The sequence below is a fragment of the Glandiceps talaboti genome, chromosome 10 (assembly GCF_964340395.1).
Source record: "Glandiceps talaboti chromosome 10, keGlaTala1.1, whole genome shotgun sequence".
NCBI lineage: Eukaryota > Metazoa > Hemichordata > Enteropneusta > Spengelidae > Glandiceps > Glandiceps talaboti.
Genome location: NC_135558.1, coordinates 23,948,453 through 23,973,854, shown reverse-complemented (window position 1 = coordinate 23,973,854; position 25,402 = coordinate 23,948,453). Strand labels below are relative to the sequence as shown.

The following is a 25,402-nucleotide window of genomic DNA, read 5'->3' as shown; positions in this document are numbered from 1 at the left end:
ATTCTAAACCCTGATATATCATATTCACATGACATATTTAGATGACATGATGATCAAATCAGTGATATAAAAATTAGCGCTAAGAATTTGTCTTTTTTTTAAAAAAATCTATAATTCCAAAACTACTGAGCAGATTGGGTTGAAATTTGGTTGAAATATTCTTAGTACTGTTCAGATTAAGAATTGTTCATGACGTAATGATCCCTTCAGAGTTATGCAAATTAGGTGTAAAAATTTATCTTGTTTGGCAAAATTCTATAATTCCAAAACTACTGAGCAGTTTGGGCTAAAATTTACTGGGGATGCATCTAGAGATATGTACTATGTAAATGAAGGTGTATTTACAACATGATGATCCTATCGGCGATATGCAATTTAGGACTAAATATCTCAATTTTGGTCAAAAACTTAGTGAGAATGTTTCTGGAGGTGTTATTCTGCTATTATTATTCAGAACATTTTGACACAACTAGCCCTAGCAACCATGGCCATGCCCTTAGCAACAGTGAAATGATTATGCATATTACAAAGATAGCAACAGGGATGGGTAGGTAAGTGAATAAAGATTCAAGAAATATAAAAAATTATGCAAATATGCCTAGCAAAAAAACCATGCCCATAGCAACAGCCAAATGATGATGTATATTGCAAAGATGAAACATGTCATAGCTAAGTGAATAACGATTCCAAAAATGTAAGCATATATGCCTAGCAACAAGACCATGCTCATAGCAACAGCCAAATACAGTTGTGCTACAACGCAATTTGTGCTATTTTTACATTTAGGATGTTTATGTTCCTTATTTGAATATTCATGATCATGATTATCTGATGACGTTATCCCAGTGCATGTGTGTGTGTGTGTGTGTGTGTGTGTGTGTGTGTGTGTGTGTGTGTGTGTGTGTGTTTTCTTTTATTTTGGTTTTTGTTCAGGATAGTACTGAAAACAGACTATAGCAGAGGTCACGTTACATATCATCTTGTTTTTTCCAGGGTTGTGAAAATGAGATTGACAGCATGATATCAGAGTCTTGTAAGCAGCTTGTACACAGTTTAGATTTCCTTGCCAGGATTATTGGAGAATTGGCCATAGCAACTGAAACTGATATAGCAGTAATGAGTCAGGGCTCAGCTTCAACTTTAGAACAGGTAAGCAATGTGACCTATGTCATTGTTGTCAAGTATTTATAAACAGATGTAAACATTGTATGAAGTCTACCCTGACCCTGGAGTTAGTTCCATGACAAGAACACACTCTAACTATGTATGAAGTATAAGAGTTAGTTCCATGACAAGAACACGTACTCTAACTATGCATGAAGCATAAGAGTTAGTTCCATGACAAGAACACGTACTCTAACTATGTATGAAGCATAAGAGTTAGTTCCATGACAAGAACACGTACTCTAACTATGTATGAAGCATAAGAGTTAGTTCCATGACAAGAACACGTACTCTAAATATGCATGAAGCATAAGAGTTAGTTCCATGACAAGAACACACTCTAACTATGTATGAAGTATAAGAGTTAGTTCCATGACAAGAACACGTACTCTAACTATGCATGAAGCATAAGAGTTAGTTCCATGACAAGAACACACTCTAACTATGCATGAAGCATAAGAGTTAGTTCCATGACAAGAACACGTACTCTAACTATGCATGAAGTATAAGAGTTAGTTCCATGACAAGAACACACTCTAACTATGCATGAAGCATAAGAGTTAGTTCCATGACAAGAACAAGTACTCTAACTATGCATGAAGCATAAGAGTTAGTTCCATGACAAGAACACACTCTAACTATGCATGAAGCATAAGAGTTAGTTCCATGACAAGAACACGTACTCTAACTATGCATGAAGTATAAGAGTTAGTTCCATGACAAGAACACACTCTAACTATGCATGAAGCATAAGAGTTAGTTCCATGACAAGAACACACTCTAACTATGCATGAAGCATAAGAGTTAGTTCCATGACAAGAACACACTCTAACTATGCATGAAGCATAAGAGTTAGTTCCATGACAAGAACACACTCTAACTATGCATGAAGCATAAGAGTTAGTTCCATGACAAGAACACGTACTCTAACTATGTATGAAGTATAAGAGTTAGTTCCATGACAAGAACACACTCTAACTATGCATGAAGCATAAGAGTTAGTTCCATGACAAGAACACACTCTAACTATGCACAAAGCATAAGAGTTAGTTCCATGACAAGAACACGTACTCTAACTATGTATGAAGCATATGAGTTTGTTCCATGACAAGAACACACTCTAACTATGTATGAAGTATGAGAGTTAGTTCCATGACAAGAACACACTCTAACTATGTATGAAGTATAAGAGTTAGTTCCATGACAAGAACACGTACTCTAACTATGTATGAAGCATATGAGTTTGTTCCATGACAAGAACACACTCTAACTATGTATGAAGTATGAGAGTTAGTTCCATGACAAGAACACACTCTAACTATGTATGAAGCATAAGAGTTAGTTCCATGATAAGAACACGTACTCTAACTATGTATGAAGTATAAGAGTTAGTTCCATGACAAGAACACGTACTCTAACTATGCATGAAGCATAAGAGTTAGTTCCATGACAAGAACACACTCTAACTATGCATGAAGCATAAGAGTTAGTTCCATGACAAGAACACGTACTCTAACTATGCATGAAGCATAAGAGTTAGTTCCATGACAAGAACACACTCTAACTATGCATGAAGTATGAGAGTTAGTTCCATGACAAGAACACACTCTAACTATGCATGAAGCATAAGAGTTAGTTCCATGACAAGAACACGTACTCTAACTATGTATGAAGCATAAGAGTTAGTTCCATGACAAGAACACACTCTAACTATGCATGAAGCATAAGAGTTAGTTCCATGACAAGAACACGTACTCTAACTATGTATGAAGTATAAGAGTTAGTTCCATGACAAGAACACGTACTCTAACTATGTATGAAGCATAAGAGTTAGTTCCATGACAAGAACACGTACTCTAACTATGCATGAAGCATAAGAGTTAGTTCCATGACAAGAACACGTACTCTAACTATGTATGAAGTATAAGAGTTAGTTCCATGACAAGAACACGTACTCTAACTATGTATGAAGCATAAGAGTTAGTTCCATGACAAGAACACGTACTCTAACTATGCATGAAGCATAAGAGTTAGTTCCATGACAAGAACACGTACTCTAACTATGCATGAAGCATAAGAGTTAGTTCCATGACAAGAACACGTACTCTAACTATGTATGAAGTATATGAGTTAGTTCCATGACAAGAACACACTCTAACTATGTATGAAGTATGAGAGTTAGTTCCATGACAAGAACACACTCTAACTATGTATGAAGCATATAAGAGTTAGTTCCATGACAAGAACACACTCTAACTATGCATGAAGCATAAGAGTTAGTTCCATGACAAGAACATGTACTCTAACTATGCATGAAGCATAAGAGTTAGTTCCATGACAAGAACACACTCTAACTATGCATGAAGCATAAGAGTTAGTTCCATGACAAGAACACGTACTCTAACTATGCATGAAGCATAAGAGTTAGTTCCATGACAAGAACACGTACTCTAACTATGCATGAAGCATAAGAGTTAGTTCCATGACAAGAACACGTACTCTAACTATGCATGAAGCATAAGAGTTAGTTCCATGACAAGAACACACTCTAACTATGCATGAAGCATAAGAGTTAGTTCCATGACAAGAACACGTACTCTAACTATGCATGAAGCATAAGAGTTAGTTCCATGACAAGAACACGTACTCTAACTATGCATGAAGCATAAGAGTTAGTTCCATGACAAGAACACGTACTCCAACTATGTATGAAGTATAAGAGTTAGTTCCATGACAAGAACACGTACTCTAACTATGTATGAAGCATAAGAGTTAGTTCCATGACAAGAACACACTCTAACTATGCACAAAGCATAAGAGTTAGTTCCATGACAAGAACACGTACTCTAACTATGTATGAAGCATAAGAGTTAGTTCCATGACAAGAACACACTCTAACTATGTATGAAGCATAAGAGTTAGTTCCATGACAACAACACGTACTCTAACTATGCACAAAGCATAAGAGTTAGTTCCATGATAAGAACACGTACTCTAACTATGTATGAAGTATAAGAGTTAGTTCCATGACAAGAACACACTCTAACTATGTATGAAGTATGAGAGTTAGTTCCATGACAAGAACACACTCTAACTATGTATGAAGTATGAGAGTTAGTTCCATGACAAGAACACACTCTAACTATGTATGAAGCATAAGAGTTAGTTCCATGACAAGAACACACTCTAACTATGTATGAAGTATAAGAGTTAGTTCCATGACAAGAACACGTACTCTAACTATGTATGAAGTATAAGAGTTAGTTCCATGACAAGAACACACTCTAACTATGTATGAAGTATGAGAGTTAGTTCCATGATAAGAACACGTACTCTAACTATGCATGAAGCATAAGAGTTAGTTCCATGACAAGAACACGTACTCTAACTATGCATGAAGCATAAGAGTTAGTTCCATGACAAGAACACGTACTCTAACTATGCATGAAGCATAAGAGTTAGTTCCATGATTTTGCTTAGGCGATGTTGAAATTTTAATTTTACATTGAAAAACGCACATAAAAAATCCGATCGGAAAATCGCCCATATCATCAAGTAAGTTTCCCACCACTGACCTTTACACACTGAGCTAATACAAATACAAGTCATTATTGAGCCGTAACAAAAAGAAATAAAACCAAAATAATCCATGATATAGCCCAAAATTACACCCAGAATGTTAGCATGGGCGTCAGCATGGTCACAAGATTGCATAAATTTGAACGACATTCAAAAATTCAACCGTAAACTGCCGCCGGCAGCTCACACGGCCTTAGCGGGACTTTGATGCTTACACACAAGTACAATGTGTTCCCATAGCTAAATACTTGTATTCAACGATGTATTTCGAGTCAAATTCTGTCGAAATATCCACAGATAGCGACATAATTTATATCGTAGACCATGCTGTGATTAATTACTTCCGCCATGTTGAAATTCGATTTTGTGAGCGAAAAACGCACAAAAAATTACGATCGCTTGCCATTTGAATCATACTCCAGATACCGTTCACTGTCATGCTTTCAAAATGGCTGTGTAGATAAACAAAGCTAATACGCATGTGTGGAACTTAGTTATGGCAGCAATTTTTGCAGCAATAGCTGCCGTTAAATGGCATAACGGCGAGGTAGGTGAATGAACTTTGCCGTTCCCGCAATAGCAGGAATTGGTGGGCACCCTAGAGCGTTCCCGCAATAGCGGGAATTGGTGGTGAAAGAGTTAAAATAGGTTTACAATGAGCGCAGAGTTCACAAACAGGTGCTATATTTATCATCGTTTCAATTTCAAATATAGACTTATCTTTATCAAATTTCACACACTAATGCGCAGATGAATAAAGAGAAATCGTATCTATTAGATTTTCAATTAGAAGTTTAGGAAGTATTATATTGACCTCAAACTGTCTCCTTTTTACCGTGTTCTTTTCCGATTTTTCTCGATAACAAACTATCGCTGTTTGTTGCAAGGCTTGTACATAATCATTTATCTAGCTCTGTATCTCAGGATATAAATACTCTCACATATTTATCACATATATAATTTATACCCAAATGTGTGTGGTCAAAATGGAAAATAGACCAAGCCTCGCCTATAGCCTATGAAGAAAATTTTGCGACAATGTATCAATAATGGTGACCTATACATTGACCTCTATATAATTAGTGTACAGTAAGGGCGCGTCACTCAACAAAATCTTGAGAATGTGTAAACTTGTGGTGGGACAGAAGGAAGTTCAATAGGCACATGCCATATCCCGGGTATGTAGGGGATCGCGAAAGCCAAGTGAAGTCGAGGATGGCAAGCATTCCTGTGTTGAGAATAGGAGGTGTGGTGGGCATTTGAACAACATTTTTGACAACTATCGAATCACAGATATAGAGCTAAATTTCTTGCATAAATCCGTACGGAAGGCATTCAGTTTGAACTGGTCTGATTTTGTGCCCTCCTCTTTCAAACAAGCAGTTGTTATACCTCTTCTGAAAAAGACCCTCGCTTGATTGCAATATTCTCAAGAACTATCGTCCAGTTTCTAATCTGCCATTTTTAGCACAACTGAACTGAGGTTCAGTAGTGCTATAGGGATCGCCCAGCATCTGTATATGTGTGTGTGTGTGTGTGTGTGTGTGTGTGTGTGTGTGTGTGTGTGTGTGTGTGAACAACTTAAAGTCAAAAACCACTGAACCGATTGCCATGATATTTGGTGGATCCATTACCTTTGGTATCCAGTTGGGAAATTGTTCAAATCAAAATGATCTTACCAATTGTTTGTGATTTGGGTCAAAAAATGTGATTTTTGGTCTAAAAACTTTAACTCAAAAACCACTGGGAAGATTGGGCTGAAATTTGGGTGAAACATTCTTCAGAGTGTTTTTACTAAGAATTGTTCATCACATGATGGTCCCAACAGTGATATGCAAATTAGGGCAAAAAATGTGTCTTATTGGTCAAAAATCAATCATTCCAAAACTACCAAGCAGATTTGGCTGAAATTTAATGGGAATGCATTTAGGGCTTTATAGAATTATTAATGATGTCATGAGTGATATGCAAATTAGGTGTACAAATGTGAATTTTTGTTCAAAAACTTATATCTCACAAAGTGCTTGGTCAATGAGACTGAAACTTGGTGAGATGTTTCTTAGTGTTATTATGCAGATTTTCTTCAAAATGTTTTGACACAATTGGCCCTAGCAACCATGACCACACCCTTAGCAACAACCAAATGGCGGTGTATTTTTGGTTAAATAAGAACATCACCTGGTAGGCAATTGAGTAAACATTCAAAAACAAAAACAAATGTCTGGAAATATCCCTAGCAACCATGGCCACGCCCATGGCAACAGCCAAACCATTGTGTGTTTTCACAGAGAACAGGGATTAATAAACAATTGAATAAACATTCAAAAAATGTAATGTAAATTTGTCTAGCAACAAGAACACGCCCATAGCAACAGCCAAATGATCACATATATTGCAAAGATAATATCAGAAATTCATACACAAGTGAACAAAAACATACAAAACTGTATGCAATATATCTAGTGACATGACTACACCCATAGCAACAGCCAAATGATCGTGTATATCGCAAAGATAGCAATATGGTTGGATAGGCAACTGGATAGTCATTCAGCAAATGAACACCTATTGTTAGCATGGACTAGCATATGGATAAACATTTTTAAAAACTGAACAGTTGTGCTACACCGCCATTGGCGGTATTTTTATCAAAGTTCTGGAATGCATTGTTGCTATTAGACTGAAAGCCCACATTGCTTCAAATTCCTTATACATGTAGATGAACCTTTACACAATCAGCTTATAAACCTGGTCATTCTACTGAAAGGTTACAAATGACATACTATGTACTCTTGATTTGGTTTCCACTGCTTTTGATAGAGTTAATCACAAGCTGTTGTTAACTCACTTGCATGATCGTCTGGGTATCTCTGGTAATGCATTGTGGTGGTTTGAATCTTATCTTTTTGATTGTAGAAAATCTGTCATCATAAACTCTGCTCAGTCACCATATTACCCTCTTGATACTGGCGTACCTCAAGGCTCGGTCCTTGGCCCGATTTTGTTCAATGTTTACACATCTCCTCTGGGCGATGTGGTTGCCAGCCGTGGTTGTAAATACAATTTCCATGCCGATGACTCCAATTTGTACCTCCTACAGCTTATGATGATACAGTTAGAAATCTTGAATCATGTATTTACGACGTCAGAGCTTGGATGTCTTCAAATTTCCTTTGCCTTAATGACGATTAAACTGAATTTGTTATTTTTTCAGGAAATTATGACCCTGCTTACATTACAATGGTGCACAAAATATTTGTATTGGTGATGCGTTGAAGGCAAGAGCCTTGGAGTCATCCTTGATTCTTGTTGATGTCTCACTATGAAGCATTGTGTTACATGTAGTCAGATTTGTTGTTATTTCATGTTTCATATTCACCGTATTGCTCTTGTTCATAAATATCTCTCTAAGTCTGCCACTGAATAACTAGTTCATTTGCTTGTTAGCCCCTGCCGGACGTAGTCTGGGACAGGGGCTTATAGATTGGGTTCCGTCCATGCGTGCATGCGTCCGAAGTCATATCTTGGACATTCATTGACCGATTTTTTCAAATTTATTAAATGGATATTGAACTATCACTAAGTCATTTACGTATACATGTCAATTTGCTTTGGGATATGATGCAATTTAGATGACTTAGAGCCATTTTTGGGTCAAAAAACATGATTTTTGGTCAAAAAAGTTAAACTCCAAAACTACTGGGCAGATTGGCCTGAAATTTGGTGGGAATGTTCTTAGAAGTGTTATTCTGCAGATTTTCTGTAAAACATTTCTGTCGTAGCAACAGTGACCACGCCCATAGGAACAACCAACTTGTGGTAAAAAAGACAAACAAAACTACTGGGCAGATTGTCCTGAATTTGAAGGGAATTTTCTTAGAAGTGTTGTTCTGCAGATTTTCTATAAAACAGTTTGGCCCTAGCAACAATGACCATGCCCCTGGCAACAACCAAATGGCTGTGTGTTTTGGTCAAATGACAACATCATCAGGTAGGCAAGTCAGTAAACATTCAAAAAAATGTATGCAATTCTCCTTAGCAACTATGACCACAGCCATAGCAACAGCCAAATGGTGGTGTTTTTCACAAAGATAACAACAGGGATTTTAGACAAGTAAACAAAAATTTGTAAAATGTATGCAACCATGACCACAGCCATAGCAACAGCCAAACGGTGGTGTTTTTCACAAAGATAACAACAGGGATTTTTAGATAAGTGAACTAAATTTTTTAAAATGTGTGCAAATGAACCTAGCAACAAGACCACACCCATAGCAACAGCCAAATGATCATGCACATCGCAAAGATAACAGTGACGAATAGACAATTGAGTAAACATTCAAGGAATGTAAATGTGCCTAGCAACAGGACCACGCCCATGGCAACAACCAAGCAATCTGGTATATTTCAAAGATAATGATATGTATTAATAGACAATTGAATAACATTCAAATAATGTATGTAAATGTGCCTAGCAACTAGACCACACCCATAGCAACAGCCAAATGATCACTTATATTGAAAAGGTAACAACAGGGATTAATAGACAAATAAATTAACATTCAAAAGATGTATGCAAATATTCAATCAATTATACAGTTGTCCTACAATGCCATTGCCACTATATTTCATACAATCTTATACATCACACTACCATAACTTGTGGCAATTGTCTGAAACATCCATTGCGGGTAGTGAGTCATCTCCGATGACTGCTTGTTTCTTCTCACATTGATTCATGCAATTCATTGTTACACAGTATACCTCATTACTCTATAAATTGCATTCAACATGTACAAAATTTTGCAGCCAGAATTATTACATGTTTGAAGCACCACGTTCACATCACTCCACCTCTACAGGAATTACATTGGTTGTCTGTATGTCAATGTATTATTTATAAAATCTTAGTCATCACTTTTAAATGTCTTTATGGTTCAGGTTCTCCATATCTTAGTGAGTTAGTCAGTCTCTATGTCCCGGGACATAGTCTACATTCTGCTGACCATTTTAAACACCATTACAGCCAGGACAAAAACATAGTGACAGGGCTTTCAGTGTTGCTTCACCAGTTTTATGGAATGCTCTCCCTCTCCAAATCCGTCATTATAATAATTTCAATGTTTTTAAACATATGCTGAAAACACATCTTTTTAAATCTTGCCTTCTTTAGATAGTATTTTAAATGGCTCTGATCACTGTCTCTGTGGATTTTAGCCGTTATATAAATCTTTTTTTTATTATTATTGTTTTTGTCTTTTTGAATGAAATTATAATGTTAGGAATTATCAACAATGACAAACTTCAAATCTTATATATTGCAGATATGTACGTCTATAAAGCAGTCATTTGTTGATGGTATTGATGTGTTCATAGACAGGACTTTACAAGGTGGAATAAAGATGACAAACCACTATGAAGGAAGAGTAACTGAGCTGATAGAAAACAGAATTACTAGGGATGATGTAAGTTTGTCATCAAGTACCAAGATTTATTAGAAACTACATAATATCAGATGCAAGCTGTCTTTGGAGACTTTGATGGGTAGACCATCAAAATTAAGCTATTACTTACATATAAGCCGAGTGCAGTCAAGGATGGCAAGCTTTCCTGGCAAACAATGTTTTTGACAACTAACTTTCACTGGGACTTGAAAAAATCACAGATTTAGAGCTAAATTTCTTGCATAAATCATGAAATTGCAAGACTATCCTTAAGGAAGGCATTCAGTTTAAATCTGGTTATCACTTGTATTGTATTATTGATAAACGGACCGAAGCTAGCTTGGAAGATGTTTTTTCGACCAAGCAATGTGTGATTTTGGGTGGTGTAATTATGTTAAAAATGATTTGACTCAAATATAGTCACTGTTATATACACATACACATTTTATTTTGGGCATGCTGAAATTGTGATGACAACAAAGAAAAATACAAACAACAAAGTGTGATAAACACTTTTTGATTTGATTTTCAAATAAGATAGTTAATAGGAATTGCTTAAGTGTAGAACTCCGGAATCTGCTTGCATAAATACTTAACAGTACTACAATATTCAAAACTGGAGGTTGTGGGCTATTCCCCACAAAAAGTCCAGCAACAATTTCTCTGATCCTGGTCTCTGACTCCTTGTATCTTTTTCGTTGTGGTGGTGCTGGTTCACCTGCGATGAACTGATTAACGATAACGTTCTTCGAACTGATTAACGATAACGTTGTTCAGAGCAATCACACCCTTCTTGGTCTTGTCATTTTCATTACGATAAAAGTGATAAAACCATATTTTGTGTACTGAAATCACGCCTTTCATTCACACTACAGTACAAATGCTAAGTAACCCTAAAACATGCCTTTCTTGGTCGAATCGCACACCATAGTCCTACCGGAGGCATTTGTTCGTGTGCATTTGTCTGGGGAGCATTTGTCCAAAAAAAGGCCTGTTACCATAGTTTTTTAGCTCCGCTGTCAGCGAAAGCTGAAAGCATAGCTTTAGGTATGGGTGTGTATAGAGGTATAAGTGAATCATAGCTGTCCGTCAACTTTTTATATTTTCATCATCTTCTCTGAAAGTGACAGTCAGAATACTTCGATATTTGGTGTGCATGTTGCCTTGGGGGAGGCTATTCAGATTTGTTCATACCAAGTTGATCTGTGCCATTTTCAATTTTTTACGATTTTGTTTTCAAAAATGATATTTTCATCATCTCCTCAAATACTACTTGTCAGATTGCTTTGATATCTGGTGTGTTGATGCGCAGCTAGGGTAGCTTACTTAGATTTGTTAATTTCAAATCAGCACATCTTCTTTTCTATTTTTGATGATTTATTTTTTTTGTAATTTAAAAAATTAATATGTTAATGAGCATTGTGACCGACGCTATATTGGAAATCAGTCCACGAGAGACTTTAATTTAAGTAAACTGCCACTTTTTAAAAGACACTATTGACGTCAAACAAGCAATGTAATATGTGCTATAGTCATAACGCATTGAGTGCCCAAATGACAAGTGTTTGTTCGAAAGAGGGTTGTAAACTTCAAATCCAAATTCTGCACCCCTTCTACATAATCAGCCAGTCTGCAACACATCATTTGCATACAATCTATCCTTCAGATCGCGACCCGTTACACTTTGAAAGGCTGCTCATGGGCCTTATTAGTCCCCACGGACGAAGTCCGGAACGGGAACTTATGGATTGGGTTCCGTCTGTCCGTGCGTGCGTCCGTCCGTCCGTCCGTCCGTCCGTCCGCAGCCATTTCTTGGAGATGCCTGGACCAATTTTTTCAAACTTGGTACAGGGGCAACATGCTATGGCATACATATGCACGTCAATTTGTTTTATGATACGATCCAATATGGCCGCCTAGCAACCATTTTGTTTGCGAATTTTCCCTGTCTAAAGCCATAACTCAGACATGCTTTAACAGATCTCATTCAAAGTTAGTATTAGGACAGTGTTCTATGACATACATGTGCATATTCATCGTTGTCATGATACGATCCAATATGGCCGCCTAGCAGCCATTTTGTTTGTGAATTTTCATGTCCAAAGCCATAACTCAGACATGCGTGAACAGATCTCATTCAAAGTTGGTATTAGGACAGTGTTCTATGACATACATGTGCATATCCATTTTCGTCGTGATACGATCCAATATGGCTGCCTGGCAGCCATTTTGTTTGTGAATTTTCCATGTCCAAAGCCATAACTCAGACATGCTTAAACAGATCTCATTCAAAGTTGGTATTAGGACAGCGTTCTATGACATACATGTGCATATCCATTTTCGTCATGATACGATCCAATATGGCTGCCTGGCAGCCATTTTGTTTGTGAATTTTCCATGTCCAAAGCCATAACTCAGACTCCATCTTCATAGTGATATGATCCTCCATACCCAACCAATTCTTTATTGTTGGAGGCATATTCCATGTCCAACAAGCACACACAACATATCTAAGTCTTTTTGTTTTAGGTTCACAAATGTTGTTGCGTGATCAGAGTAGTGATAATTCCTTAAAACCCAATTATAGCGGGGACTATGTCATTCTCAATGACTTGTTTTTGGGTATTTTCAACTCGCTGTAACTTTCACTAGAGTCCACCATTTTAGATACTGTAAATGCCTAAACCTCAACTGATATCTCTTCTTTCGTGCCAGCAACACAAATTTTGGAATTACATTTAGGAATTCCGATTTTCCGACGAATTTGGGACGCATACTTGAGGCCTTGAAATTTCGACCCGGTTTTTCGCTCATAATACGGACCGGAAAGTTTACAAATTTCACAAAAATGTGGATTTTTATGTGTTTTAAATAACCATGGCAAGTAAATTTAGTAGGATCTTTGTGTAACGGTCCGTGCAAGAACTTGCGGTAGAAAATGACTGATTTGACCGAGAAGTTGAAGCTGACCTCATTTGACCCGTTGATTTTCCACAGCAGGCAGCAACGCGGGAGTTCTTGGTACTCACTAAAATCACACTTCAGACCCACTATAAAAGTTTGATGTTTTCAGATAAGATGTAACTTGTGATTAATTCTATATTGTCGTGCAATTTGGAGTGACAGTGAATCAGAATAAAGACAACTTGTGTAAGCAAGGCATGCCTTGGCCGGGGCCTAGGCATGCGGTTGAAGTTTAATATGCAACTTGCAAGAGCAGTCTCCGACACTCTGTGTACACTGCGTACTGTGAATCGACCAAACTTTGTTTATTGGCCGACAGTTTACATGTAAACGACATAAACATGTCTTGCCATTTCCAAAATGCAAATATTTGGCAAGTAAATTTGGCTTCAGACTTTGCATTATGTTTTGCGTATCTTTCCCCGTTTTACATGTAAATCCGAAAAAGGTTCTCTCTGGTCATGTCAGTGATCATACCGGGACTGCTTTGAGTATGAGCGAGGTGAGGCATGTTGAGGTATTTTGTTGAGAATTATAAATATTGCGAAATGTCAAGTACAAGGTTTAAATACAATGATATGATGGGCAAAAATTGGCCAAGTCTGCTGAGAGGCACCGGTCACGGGACACTTCGTAAATTAAAATATCAGACGATGTTATTTCTACTACAAGTTGAATGTTGTTGACAATTATGGACAGTGTTTTTGGTAAATTTGTTAGAAAATTGAAATTCGAATTGCCTCAAAATTATTTTAGATCCCTAGTTTATTTCATTCATCATTAAAATTTTCCAGGGTTAAAGCTGTAAACACTGGAATTATTTATAGTGAACCTCAAAAATCCTTTTTTTTTCTTTTTTTTTTGTGTGTGTGCATTTCCCAGTCATTATTTTTCTGAGATTTTGTGTATTTTCATAACAATAAAATGGTGACTATGGTATAAAAGTACAATACATTACCAACTTTCTGTGTAAAATGTGTTTTATAGTGAGACATCATATGAAACCAGTAACCACTTTATTACATCGCTAAAACAAAACTGCATAGTGAAGAGCTGAACAACTGAAATACTTCTACATGTTACCAAAATAAAAAATAAAAAGAACAGCGGAGATATTCTGACCGATAGTTCGCTTGTTTTTAGTTAAATGAGTTGTTTGCATAATTAGTGATTCCCTTACAGGAGGCATTCAGTTTAAATCTGGTTACACAATGGCAGTCATATTTGTAGTGCACGAACAATCATGATTTACCAATTAACTCAAACATGTAATGTGAGGTTTAAACTTTTTTCTTTTCTGGCATTGACCTTTGACCTGGATCTTCAGGTTCAGTTACTGAAATTCAGCAATTCCCTGGATTATTACAGATACTTTGTTGTACCTATTTGTTGCTACCAATTTCTTTTTGAATCATGTCTCTCCATTCAGTGACATTTGAGGGGGTATGTCTTGTGTGAAGACTTGTTAGAGGAATATTAATGTTTGTGACACACAATTATCAAATAGTCCAAATCAATGGAACATACTTGCTTGCCATTTGTTAAAATGATAATGCCACCTTCTAATTGATACCATTACTAACATGTACATGTCATCTCTCTTTACCCTCTAGTTCTGCAATAGCATACTGACAAAGCTTCATATGGTGGTAGTAATGGTGCGGGTGGTACTGGTCAAGTGTCAGGACATACAGGTTGAGTTGGCCAGCACATTCACAAACACCAGTACTGACAATGTTAAACCCAGTAGCTATTATCCAAAACATTATCAGAGAGCACAGAGCATGATCACAGAAACTGGCAATCTAACAGAATGCACCAGTGCACTCTTCAATGCATGCCTATGTATCCCTAAAGGTATGTGATTGCTAAGTAAATGGAGTGAAAGTACTAATTATTGTTAAATGGTTTATATGTACATTCTTATAATTTTATAGCGCTGCCTAATCCTGTCTATATTAGTCAGAGTAAAAAAGGTGAATAGACTATAAATTCTAATGACTTTGGCCTGGCAAATAAATAGATACTGAAGAGTAATTCACATTATCTGTGGCAAGGGACCCAAAAACACACTTTTATCACCATTCTTGTCTTGTATTTCATCTGTAGTATTGATAGTAGTCAAGTAAGCAGACCTTTGACAAACAAGCATTGCAGACATCAGACATACAGGTATGCACCACAGATATACAGGTATGCATCACTGACATAAGACATGCAGGTATGCATCAGTGACATAAGACATGCAGGTATGCACCACTGACATAAGACATGCAGGTATGCACCACTGACATCAGACATACAGGTATGCATCACTGACATCAGACATACAGGTATGCATCACTGACATCAGACATGCAGGTATGCATCACTGACATAAGACATGCAGGTATGCACCACTGACATAAGACATGCAGGTATGCACCACTGATATACAGGTATGCATCACTGACATCAGACATACAGGTATGCACCACTGACAGACATACAGGTATGCATCACTGACAGACATACAGGTATGCATCACTGACATAAGACATGCAGGTATGCACCACTGATATACAGGTATGCATCACTGACATCAGACATACAGGTATGCACCACAGATATACAGGTATATGCATCACTGACAGACATACAGGTATGCATCATTGACATAAGACATGCAGGTATGCACCACTGATATACAGGTATGCATCACTGACATCAGACATACAGGTATGCACCACTGACAGACATACAGGTATGCATCACTGACAGACATACAGGTATGCATCACTGACAGACATACAGGTATGCATCACTGACATAAGACATGCAGGTATGCACCACTGATATACAGGTATGCATCACTGACATCAGACATACAGGTATGCATCACAGACATACAGGTATGCATCACTGACATCAGACATACAGGTATGCATCACAGACATAAGACATGCAGGTATGCACCACTGGCATAAGACATGCAGGTATGCATCACTGATATACAGGTATGCATCACTGACATCAGACATACAGGTATGCACCACTGACAGACATACAGGTATGCATCACTGACATAAGACATGAAGGTATGCACCACTGATATACAGGTATGCATCACTGACATCAGACATACAGGTATGCACCACTGACAGACATACAGGTATGCATCACTGACAATCAGACATACAGGTATGCACCACTGACAGACATACAGGTATGCATCACTGACAATCAGACATACAGGTATGCATCACTGACATCAGACATACAGGTATGCACCACTGACAGACATACAGGTATGCATCACTGACAATCAGACATACAGGTATGCATCACTGACATCAGACATACATGTATGCACCACTGACATCAGACATACAGGTATGCATCACTGACAATCAGACATACAGGTATGCACCACTGACAGACATACAGGTATGCACCACTGACATCAGACATACAGGTATGCACCACTGACATCAAACATACAGGTTTGCACCACAGACATATTGGTATTCAGGTATGCATCACAGACATATTGGTATTCAGGTATGCATCACTGACATCAGACATACAGGTATGCACCACTGACATCAGACATACAGGTATGCATCACTGACAATCAGACATACAGGTATGCACCACTGACAGACATACAGGTATGCACCACTGACATCAGACATACAGGTATGCACCACTGACATCAAACATACAGGTATGCACCACAGACATATTGGTATTCAGGTATGCATCACAGACATATTGGTATTCAGGTATGCATCACAGACATATTGGTATTCAGGTATGCACCACTGACAGACATACAGGTATGCACCACTGACATCAAACATACAGGTATGCACCACTGACATCAAACATACAGGTATGCATCACAGACATATTGGTATTCAGGTATGCATCACAGACATACTGGTATGCATCACTGCAGAGCTTGAAATTAACCTTTTTAGTTGGTAGTCACATTGACTACCACTTTTTGAAACTGGCAGTCAACAGGGAAGATTTGGTGCTCATTATTATTTTCAGTATTTAATAATTTATGCATAAATAAAACATTAAGTAATAAACATTCTGATAACATCATTTTTTTCATGAAATTAGTGACATCATATTATGTAAATACTTGACCTGTCCTAAAATACTAATATCATACTAGTATCATTGTAAGTAAATATCATATAAATTATTGTTGTGTGTACCAAGCTCTTATTTTGCTATGACCACTTGGAAACCTCAAACTGGCACAAATTTTGGCATAATACATACATAGTAAAATTATAAACATATTTTACATTCATAGTCACACACGCATATACATGTACACACCCCCACCCCCACCCCCACACACACCAAACAATTACTGGCCTCAAACATATACAGGGTGTGACTGAGAGATTGGCAGAAATAAACTTCAAAACACTAACTAAATCACTAGTCATACAGCAAAATTACTTTCCATGTTGTAATTTATTTCACTGAATCAACAACAATGTGAAGTGCTAGACTTAAGCAATAAACCACCCCTGGGGATGGTATATCAAGAGGTTTTGACCAGTGAATGAAATATATGCACGAGCGATAGCGAATGCATATATTGAGTTCACTGGTCAAAACCGAGTGGTATACCATTCCCAGGGGGTGGTTTATCGCTATTATATTATACCAGTATATTGAAAATATCGGAAACAAGATAAGACGCAACATTTTCTGGTTTCAATTGCGCCCCCATCCCTGCACGGACTACAACGTTCTAGAACAGTGAACATCAAAATTTGGACGCGTTCCAACTGTGCATTATCGCTCATTTTAGACGCGCTAGTTCGATGTCTAGACCAATCAGATCTCACGATTTGTGCCATCAATATACTGGTATAATATAATTACACATAATGACTAGTGGCTCATTTATATTTCAGGTGTGTGGGCTGCTTGTCAAACTTATAACACAAATGCTCTCAAATCTGAGCATTTATGCTATTTATTGTTATTTACTTTGTAAATCAAAAATACACACGGTCGCCATCCATTTCATTTTCCCCTCAATTAAAAAATGATATGCTATGACCCAACCCTAGATAGAAAGGGTATGCGCCAAGGCACGTCCTACCATACAAGTCTAACAGCGTACCTCCGGGTGCAGGACACTCCTCCAGACCGGACACCTCTAAGCTCAGGACAACCCCTAGGAACATGTTCATGAAATGCTTTTGTTTATCCTATCGCTATTTGTGTATCGATACCGTTCGCAGTGGTATCACCATTTTTAACTCATGAATACTTATAAAACTAATTGCTACACTCTATGATATCACCATTTTTAACTCGTGACTACTTATAAAACTAATTGCTACACTCTATGATATCACCATTTTTAACTCGTGACTACTTATAAAACTAATTGCTACACTCTATGATATCACCATTTTTAACTCATGACTACTTATAAAACTAATTGCTACACTCTATGATATCACCATTTTTAACTCATGACTACTTATAAAACTAATTGCTACACTCTATGATATCACCATTTTTAACTCATGACTACTTATAAAACTAATTGCTACACTCTATGATATCACCATTTTTAACTCATGACTACTTATAAAACTAATTGCTACACTCTATGATATCACCATTTTTAACTCGTGACTACTTATAAAACTAATTGCTACACTCTATGATATCACCATTTTTAACTCGTGACTACTTATAAAACTAATTGCTACACTCTATGATATCACCATTTTTAACTCATGACTACTTATAAAACTAATTGCTACACTCTATGATATCACCATTTTTAACTCATGACTACTTATAAAACTAATTGCTACACTCTATGATATCACCATTTTTAACTCGTGACTACTTATAAAACTAATTGCTACACTCTATGATATCACCATTTTTAACTCATGACTACTTATAAAACTAATTGCTACACTCTATGATATCACCATTTTTAACTCATGACTACTTATAAAACTAATTGCTACACTCTATGATATCACCATTTTTAACTCGTGACTACTTATAAAACTAATTGCTACACTCTATGATACCACCATTTTTAACTCGTGACTATTTATAAAACTAATTGCTACACTCTATGATATCACCATTTTTAACTCATGACTACTTATAAAACTAATTGCTACACTCTATGATATCACCATTTTTAACTCATGACTACTTATAAAACTAATTGCTACACTCTATGATACCACCATTTTTAACTCGTGACTACTTATAAAACTAATTGCTACACTCTATGATATCACCATTTTTAACTCATGACTACTTATAAAACTAATTGCTACACTCTATGATACCACCATTTTTAACTCGTGACTACTTATAAAACTAATTGCTACACTCTATGATACCACCATTTTTAACTCATGACTACTCATAAAACTAATTGCTACACTCTATGATATCACCATTTTTAACTCATGACTACTTATAAAACTAATTGCTACACTCTATGATATCACCATTTTTAACTCATGACTATTTATAAAACTAATTGCTACACTCTATGATATCACCATTTTTAACTCATGACTACTTATAAAACTAATTGCTACACTCTATGATATCACCATTTTTAACTCGTGACTACTTATAAAACTAATTGCTACACTCTATGATACCACCATTTTTAACTCATGACTACTTATAAAACTAATTGCTACACTCTATGATATCACCATTTTTAACTCATGACTACTTATAAAACTAATTGCTACACTCTATGATATCACCATTTTTAACTCATGACTACTTATAAAACTAATTGCTACACTCTATGATATCACCATTTTTAACTCGTGACTACTTATAAAACTAATTGCTACACTCTATGATACCACCATTTTTAACTCATGACTACTTATAAAACTAATTGCTACACTCTATGATATCACCATTTTTAACTCATGACTACTTATAAAACTAATTGCTACACTCTATGATATCACCATTTTTAACTCGTGACTACTTATAAAACTAATTGCTACACTCTATGATATCACCATTTTTAACTCGTGACTACTTATAAAACTAATTGCTACACTCTATGATATCACCATTTTTAACTCGTGACTACTTATAAAACTAATTGCTACACTCTATGATATCACCATTTTTAACTCGTGACTACTTATAAAACTAATTGCTACACTCTATGATATCACCATTTTTAACTCATGACTACTTATAAAACTAATTGCTACACTCTATGATATCACCATTTTTAACTCATGACTACTTATAAAACTAATTGCTACACTCTATGATATCACCATTTTTAACTCATGACTACTTATAAAACTAATTGCTACACTCTATGATATCACCATTTTTAACTCATGACTACTTATAAAACTAATTGCTACACTCTATGATATCACCATTTTTAACTCATGACTACTTATAAAACTAATTGCTACACTCTATGATATCACCATTTTTAACTCGTGGCTACTTATAAAACTAATTGCTACCATTTTTTATTTTTTATGTTTTTTATTTATTATGCTTCATCACTGGGTATACACAAAAAGTTGATAAGTACAATGCAGAATAAAATTGAAACAGATCAATGAGGCCGCAATTATTTTGTTAGGATAACCAGGTATCAGGTATTAGACGAGTATCCCGCAATATCAAAACTTGATTGAAATTAAAATTAAAATGTGAAATAAAACTAAAATAGATTACAAATTTATTCAGAAAGCATGCATGAATACTTGCTAAGATCATAATTATAAATTCTTACAGTTTCGACAATGATGGAATGCTAAATCATTGTCTGTCAATTTGAAATACACAAGCCTATTGAAATAGGAGCGAGTGAAAGACTGGGTGAAAAAAAAACGTAGGTGTCAAAGTTAGATGATAATTCAAAGACCTGGTATTGGGATATCCTAGTTGAGATGTATTGAAATGAACAAACATTTTCTGAGACTGTCCCCAGCCTTGAGATACTTATAATACGATATAAGACTAGCACAATAACATTTACCGAGACCGTCCCCAGCCAGGAGCTACTTACAATACGATATTAGACTAGTACAAAACCATGTTCTGGGACAGTCCCCAGCCAGGAGCTACTTACAATATCATATTACATTAGCACAATAACATTGACCGAGACTGTCCCCAAGCTGGAGCTATATTGGGGGCAAAGAGGGCAGTGATAAGACATGAACTTGGGTCTGCTGGAGCAACATCTCCGACAAAGCCGAACTTGTTGCTCCAGCTCGTCACAGACATGAGACATACAGGTATGCATCACAGACATACAGGTATGCATCACTGACATCAGACATACAGGTATGCCTCACAGACATACAGGTATGCATCACTGACATCAGACACACAGGTATGCATCACAGACATACGGGTATGCATCACTGACATCAGACATACAGGTATGCCTCACAGACATACAGGTATGCATCACTGACATCAGACATACAGGTATGCACCACTGACATCAGACATACAGATATGCATCACTGACATTAGAAATACAGGTATGCATCACTGACATCAGAAATACAGGTATGCATCACTGACATCAGAAATACAGGTATGCACCACTGACAGACATACAGGTATGCATCACACAGACATCAGACATACACGTATGCATCACTGACATCAGACATACAGGTATGCATCACTGACAGACGTACAGGTATGCATCACTGACAATCAGACATACAGGTATGCATCACTGACAGACGTACAGGTATGCATCACAGGTCATGATGGAGATCGGTGTAAGATAATGACTGCATTGTATCCCAAATAATGACTTTACGTCAACTCTCTAACCTTACATCACAGGGGCTTGAAATTGGCCACATTTGTTTACAGATTATTGTTTTTGTTCATTGTTTACGTTCTTTCCTTACAAAAATGCGTTTTTTGTTTGTTTACTTTTTTGCTTTTCAAAAAATGTCTTTTCCCTACAAGGTGCCATGTAATAAATGATGTTTGAAAATCTGGTGTGTTTTTATTTCTAAATTGATTTTAACTTGTTCTTTTGTTGGTTTAATGATGGATGCATTAGCCTCACTAATACATCCCTGGTTTAACATTATTTATTACATGGCACCTTGTACGGAAAAGATATTTTTTAAAGAGCAAAAACAGTAAACAAACAAACAAATCATTTTTGTAAGGAAAGAACGTAAACAATAAACAAAAACAATTTGTAAACAAATGTGGCCAATTTCAAGACCCTGTAATTACATGCTAGGCATTCAAATGTAGACTGTGCTGTCAGATAATGCAATATGTTCAATCATGGTTATTACTTTTCACTAATACATCCATGATTCAATCAAGTTATTAGTAAACCCACTTTAACAAATTGACCTTTGATACATGTCACAAACCAATATTCAACAGTTTTAAACTTTGCGTACAAAACAATGTATCATAGTACAGTTTTCATCTCCGAATGTCATTAAATTTCAGGACAGCAACCAGATATCCGAAAACTCAAACGATGTAGTGATACTGTTGTAAAGATGGTGTCAAATCTTCACTTAGCTACTTCCACAGTAGAAATAACCAGTATAACATCTGACGACCAATCAGAAGCCAGTGATATATCTTCAGCCTCGTCCACTATTTCTGACATTCAAACATATGACCAGATGTACCTGGCATTGAAAGAAGTGGATGCTGCAGCTAAGTCTTTGATTGAAGTCCTTGATAGTCAGAATGTCAGAGAGAAAGGGAAAGCTGACAATTCTCCAACACAAGGAGGCAAACGACTACTTCCTGTAACACCAGAAATTTCACAAATCAACAGAATAAGGAAAAGACTGAACATAGCTGATTCTGACAGCCAAGAGTTGAAAAATTGTTGAGCTTTAATGCCAGAAAACTATGTGAGACCAAATTTTATTAGCAATCGCTTTGTTGTCATAGCAAAACATTATTCTTAAGCTGTGCCACGAATGTCCCCAAATTAGACGATATGTAAATTGGGAATAGTCGCTTACATTGGATTCGGTAGTTGGAGTACTTTGCAATGTGGTGGTGAGGCCATGGGCAACCCAGTGTGGATGAAACGTCAGTGAACAAGAGGTGTTTTGTTTTCCTACGTGTCATTTCACAGCACAATTTCCTCATGAACTTGGGTGATTAGTCCCCGCCGGACGAAGTCCGGGACGGGGACTTATGGATTGGGTTCCGTCTGTCCGTCCGTCCGTCCGTCCGTCTGTCCGTCCGTCCGTCCGCAGCCGTTTCTTGGAGATGCCTGGACCGATTTTTTTCAAACTTGGTACAGGGGCAACATACAATGGCATACATATGCACGTTAATTTGTTTCATGATACGATCCAATATGGCCGCCTAGCAGCCATTTTGTTTGCAAATTTCCCTGTCTAAAGCCATAACTCATACATGCTTGAACAGATCTCATTCAAAGTTGGTATTAGGACAGTGTTCTATGACATACATGTGCACATTCATTGTTGTCATGATACAATCCAATATGGCCGCCTAGCAGCCATTTTGTTTGTGAATTTTCCATGTCCAAAGCCATAACTCGGACATGCTTGAACAGATCTCATACAAAGTTGGTATTAGGACAGTGTTCTATGACATACATGTGCATATCCATTTTCATCGTGATACGATCCAATATGGCTGCCTGGCAGCCATTTTGTTTGCGATTTTTCTATGTCCAAAGCCATAACTCAGACATTCTTGAACAGATCTCATTCAAAGTTGGTATTAAGACTGTGTTCTATGACATACATGTGCATATCCATTTGTTGTCATGATACGAGCCAATATGGCCGCCTAGCAGCCATTTTGTTTGTGAATTTTCCATGTCCAAAGCCATAACTCGGACATGCTTGAACAGATCTCATTCAAAGTTGGTATTAGGACAGTGTTGTATGACATACATGTGCATATTCATTGTTGTTGTGATACAATCCAATATGGCCGCTTGGCAGCCATTTTGTTTGCGTGCGATTTTTCTATGTCCAAAGCCACAACTCAGACATGCTTAAACAGATCTCATTCAAAGTTGGTATTAGGACAGTGTTCTATAACATACATGTGCATATCCATTTTTCGTCGTGATACAATCCCCCATACCCGACCCATACTTTATTGTTGTAAGCATGTTCCATGTCCAACAAGCAGACACAACATATCTAAGTCTGTTTGATTTAGGTTCACAAGTGTTGTTGCATGATCAGAGTAGTGATAATTCCTTAAAACCCAATCATAGCGGGGACTATGTCATTGTCAATGACTTGTTTTTTATGTAATGTACCCCTAACATACAGAAGTTACATTTTATAATCAAAATACTAAAATATCTCATTCTGATTTTCAAGATAAATAGAGATATTTACAGCAAGGTGGTGTTAAAAACATGACAAAATAGCAAGTGCCAGGTTAGCAAAGCTGTGTCAGTGCGGTAAACAACTAGTCATACTATGCTGTCTCCATTTTGATGATCACTCACATGGTTGCTGCCAGCTTTAGTTCAGTTATTATGGCCAGGGGTGGCTGGCAGAATCTTCTTGTGCCGCTGTCCAAATTAGTGAACCACCTGCCCACTCCAAAAAGAAATGATGACCCCCTCCCAAGAAGATGATGAAAATTGTATCACCCACACCCCCCCCCCACCCACACACCCCACTCCCCTGTCATTGTTGGAGGAAATTTTTATCACTTTGTCAATATTTAGTTTAATGCTATATTTACAGTTATGTTGAAAAGACCAGCATTTGGTCTGTCACATTCTGTATATGTATTAAAAACCAATCTAAGTCTTAAACTCAAATTTAAACCAGAACAGAGTGACCACTACATAATACACACTTTTGAAAGTAGATTATTGGCATCAGTGCTGACTTGTTCTAGTGCTGGTAAAATACACCTAGCGATAGCGAGCAGTTCTTTTTCTTCATCCAGAACACCACTGCAACAATCAACTTCTGTGATGGCACACTGCACTTTCTGCTGTTCCAGTCTTTTAATTTTATATTTCAGATGCCTACAGTTTGCATTGCCAGATAATTGTATAATATCTTCATCTTCTGTCATTTGACTGCACAGCATCATATCATCATGAATACATGAACACAGAACCTTTCTGAAACCCTGACTATATTTTGTTTTGTCTGGCTTTACTTCAAATATTTCAAGATATGTATGCTGTAGTCTTTCAGTTTTAGATGCCCAAA

The 25,402-nt window shown here is 36.8% G+C and overlaps 1 protein-coding gene across 1 annotated transcript in view; it reads left to right on the top strand.

Annotated features, from left to right (window-relative positions):
- LOC144440766 (kinesin-like protein KIF14) overlaps nucleotides 1-23,082 on the top strand; it is a 152,694-nt gene extending 129,612 nt beyond the window's left edge. Inside the window, 4 exon segments of the mRNA XM_078130145.1 lie at nucleotides 994-1,149; nucleotides 10,068-10,208; nucleotides 14,765-15,008; nucleotides 22,662-23,082. Of these exon segments, the coding sequence (XP_077986271.1) occupies nucleotides 994-1,149; nucleotides 10,068-10,208; nucleotides 14,765-15,008; nucleotides 22,662-23,059 (939 nt within the window). The 3' untranslated portion in view covers nucleotides 23,060-23,082.
- Nucleotides 23,083-25,402: the final 2,320 nt, after the last annotated feature.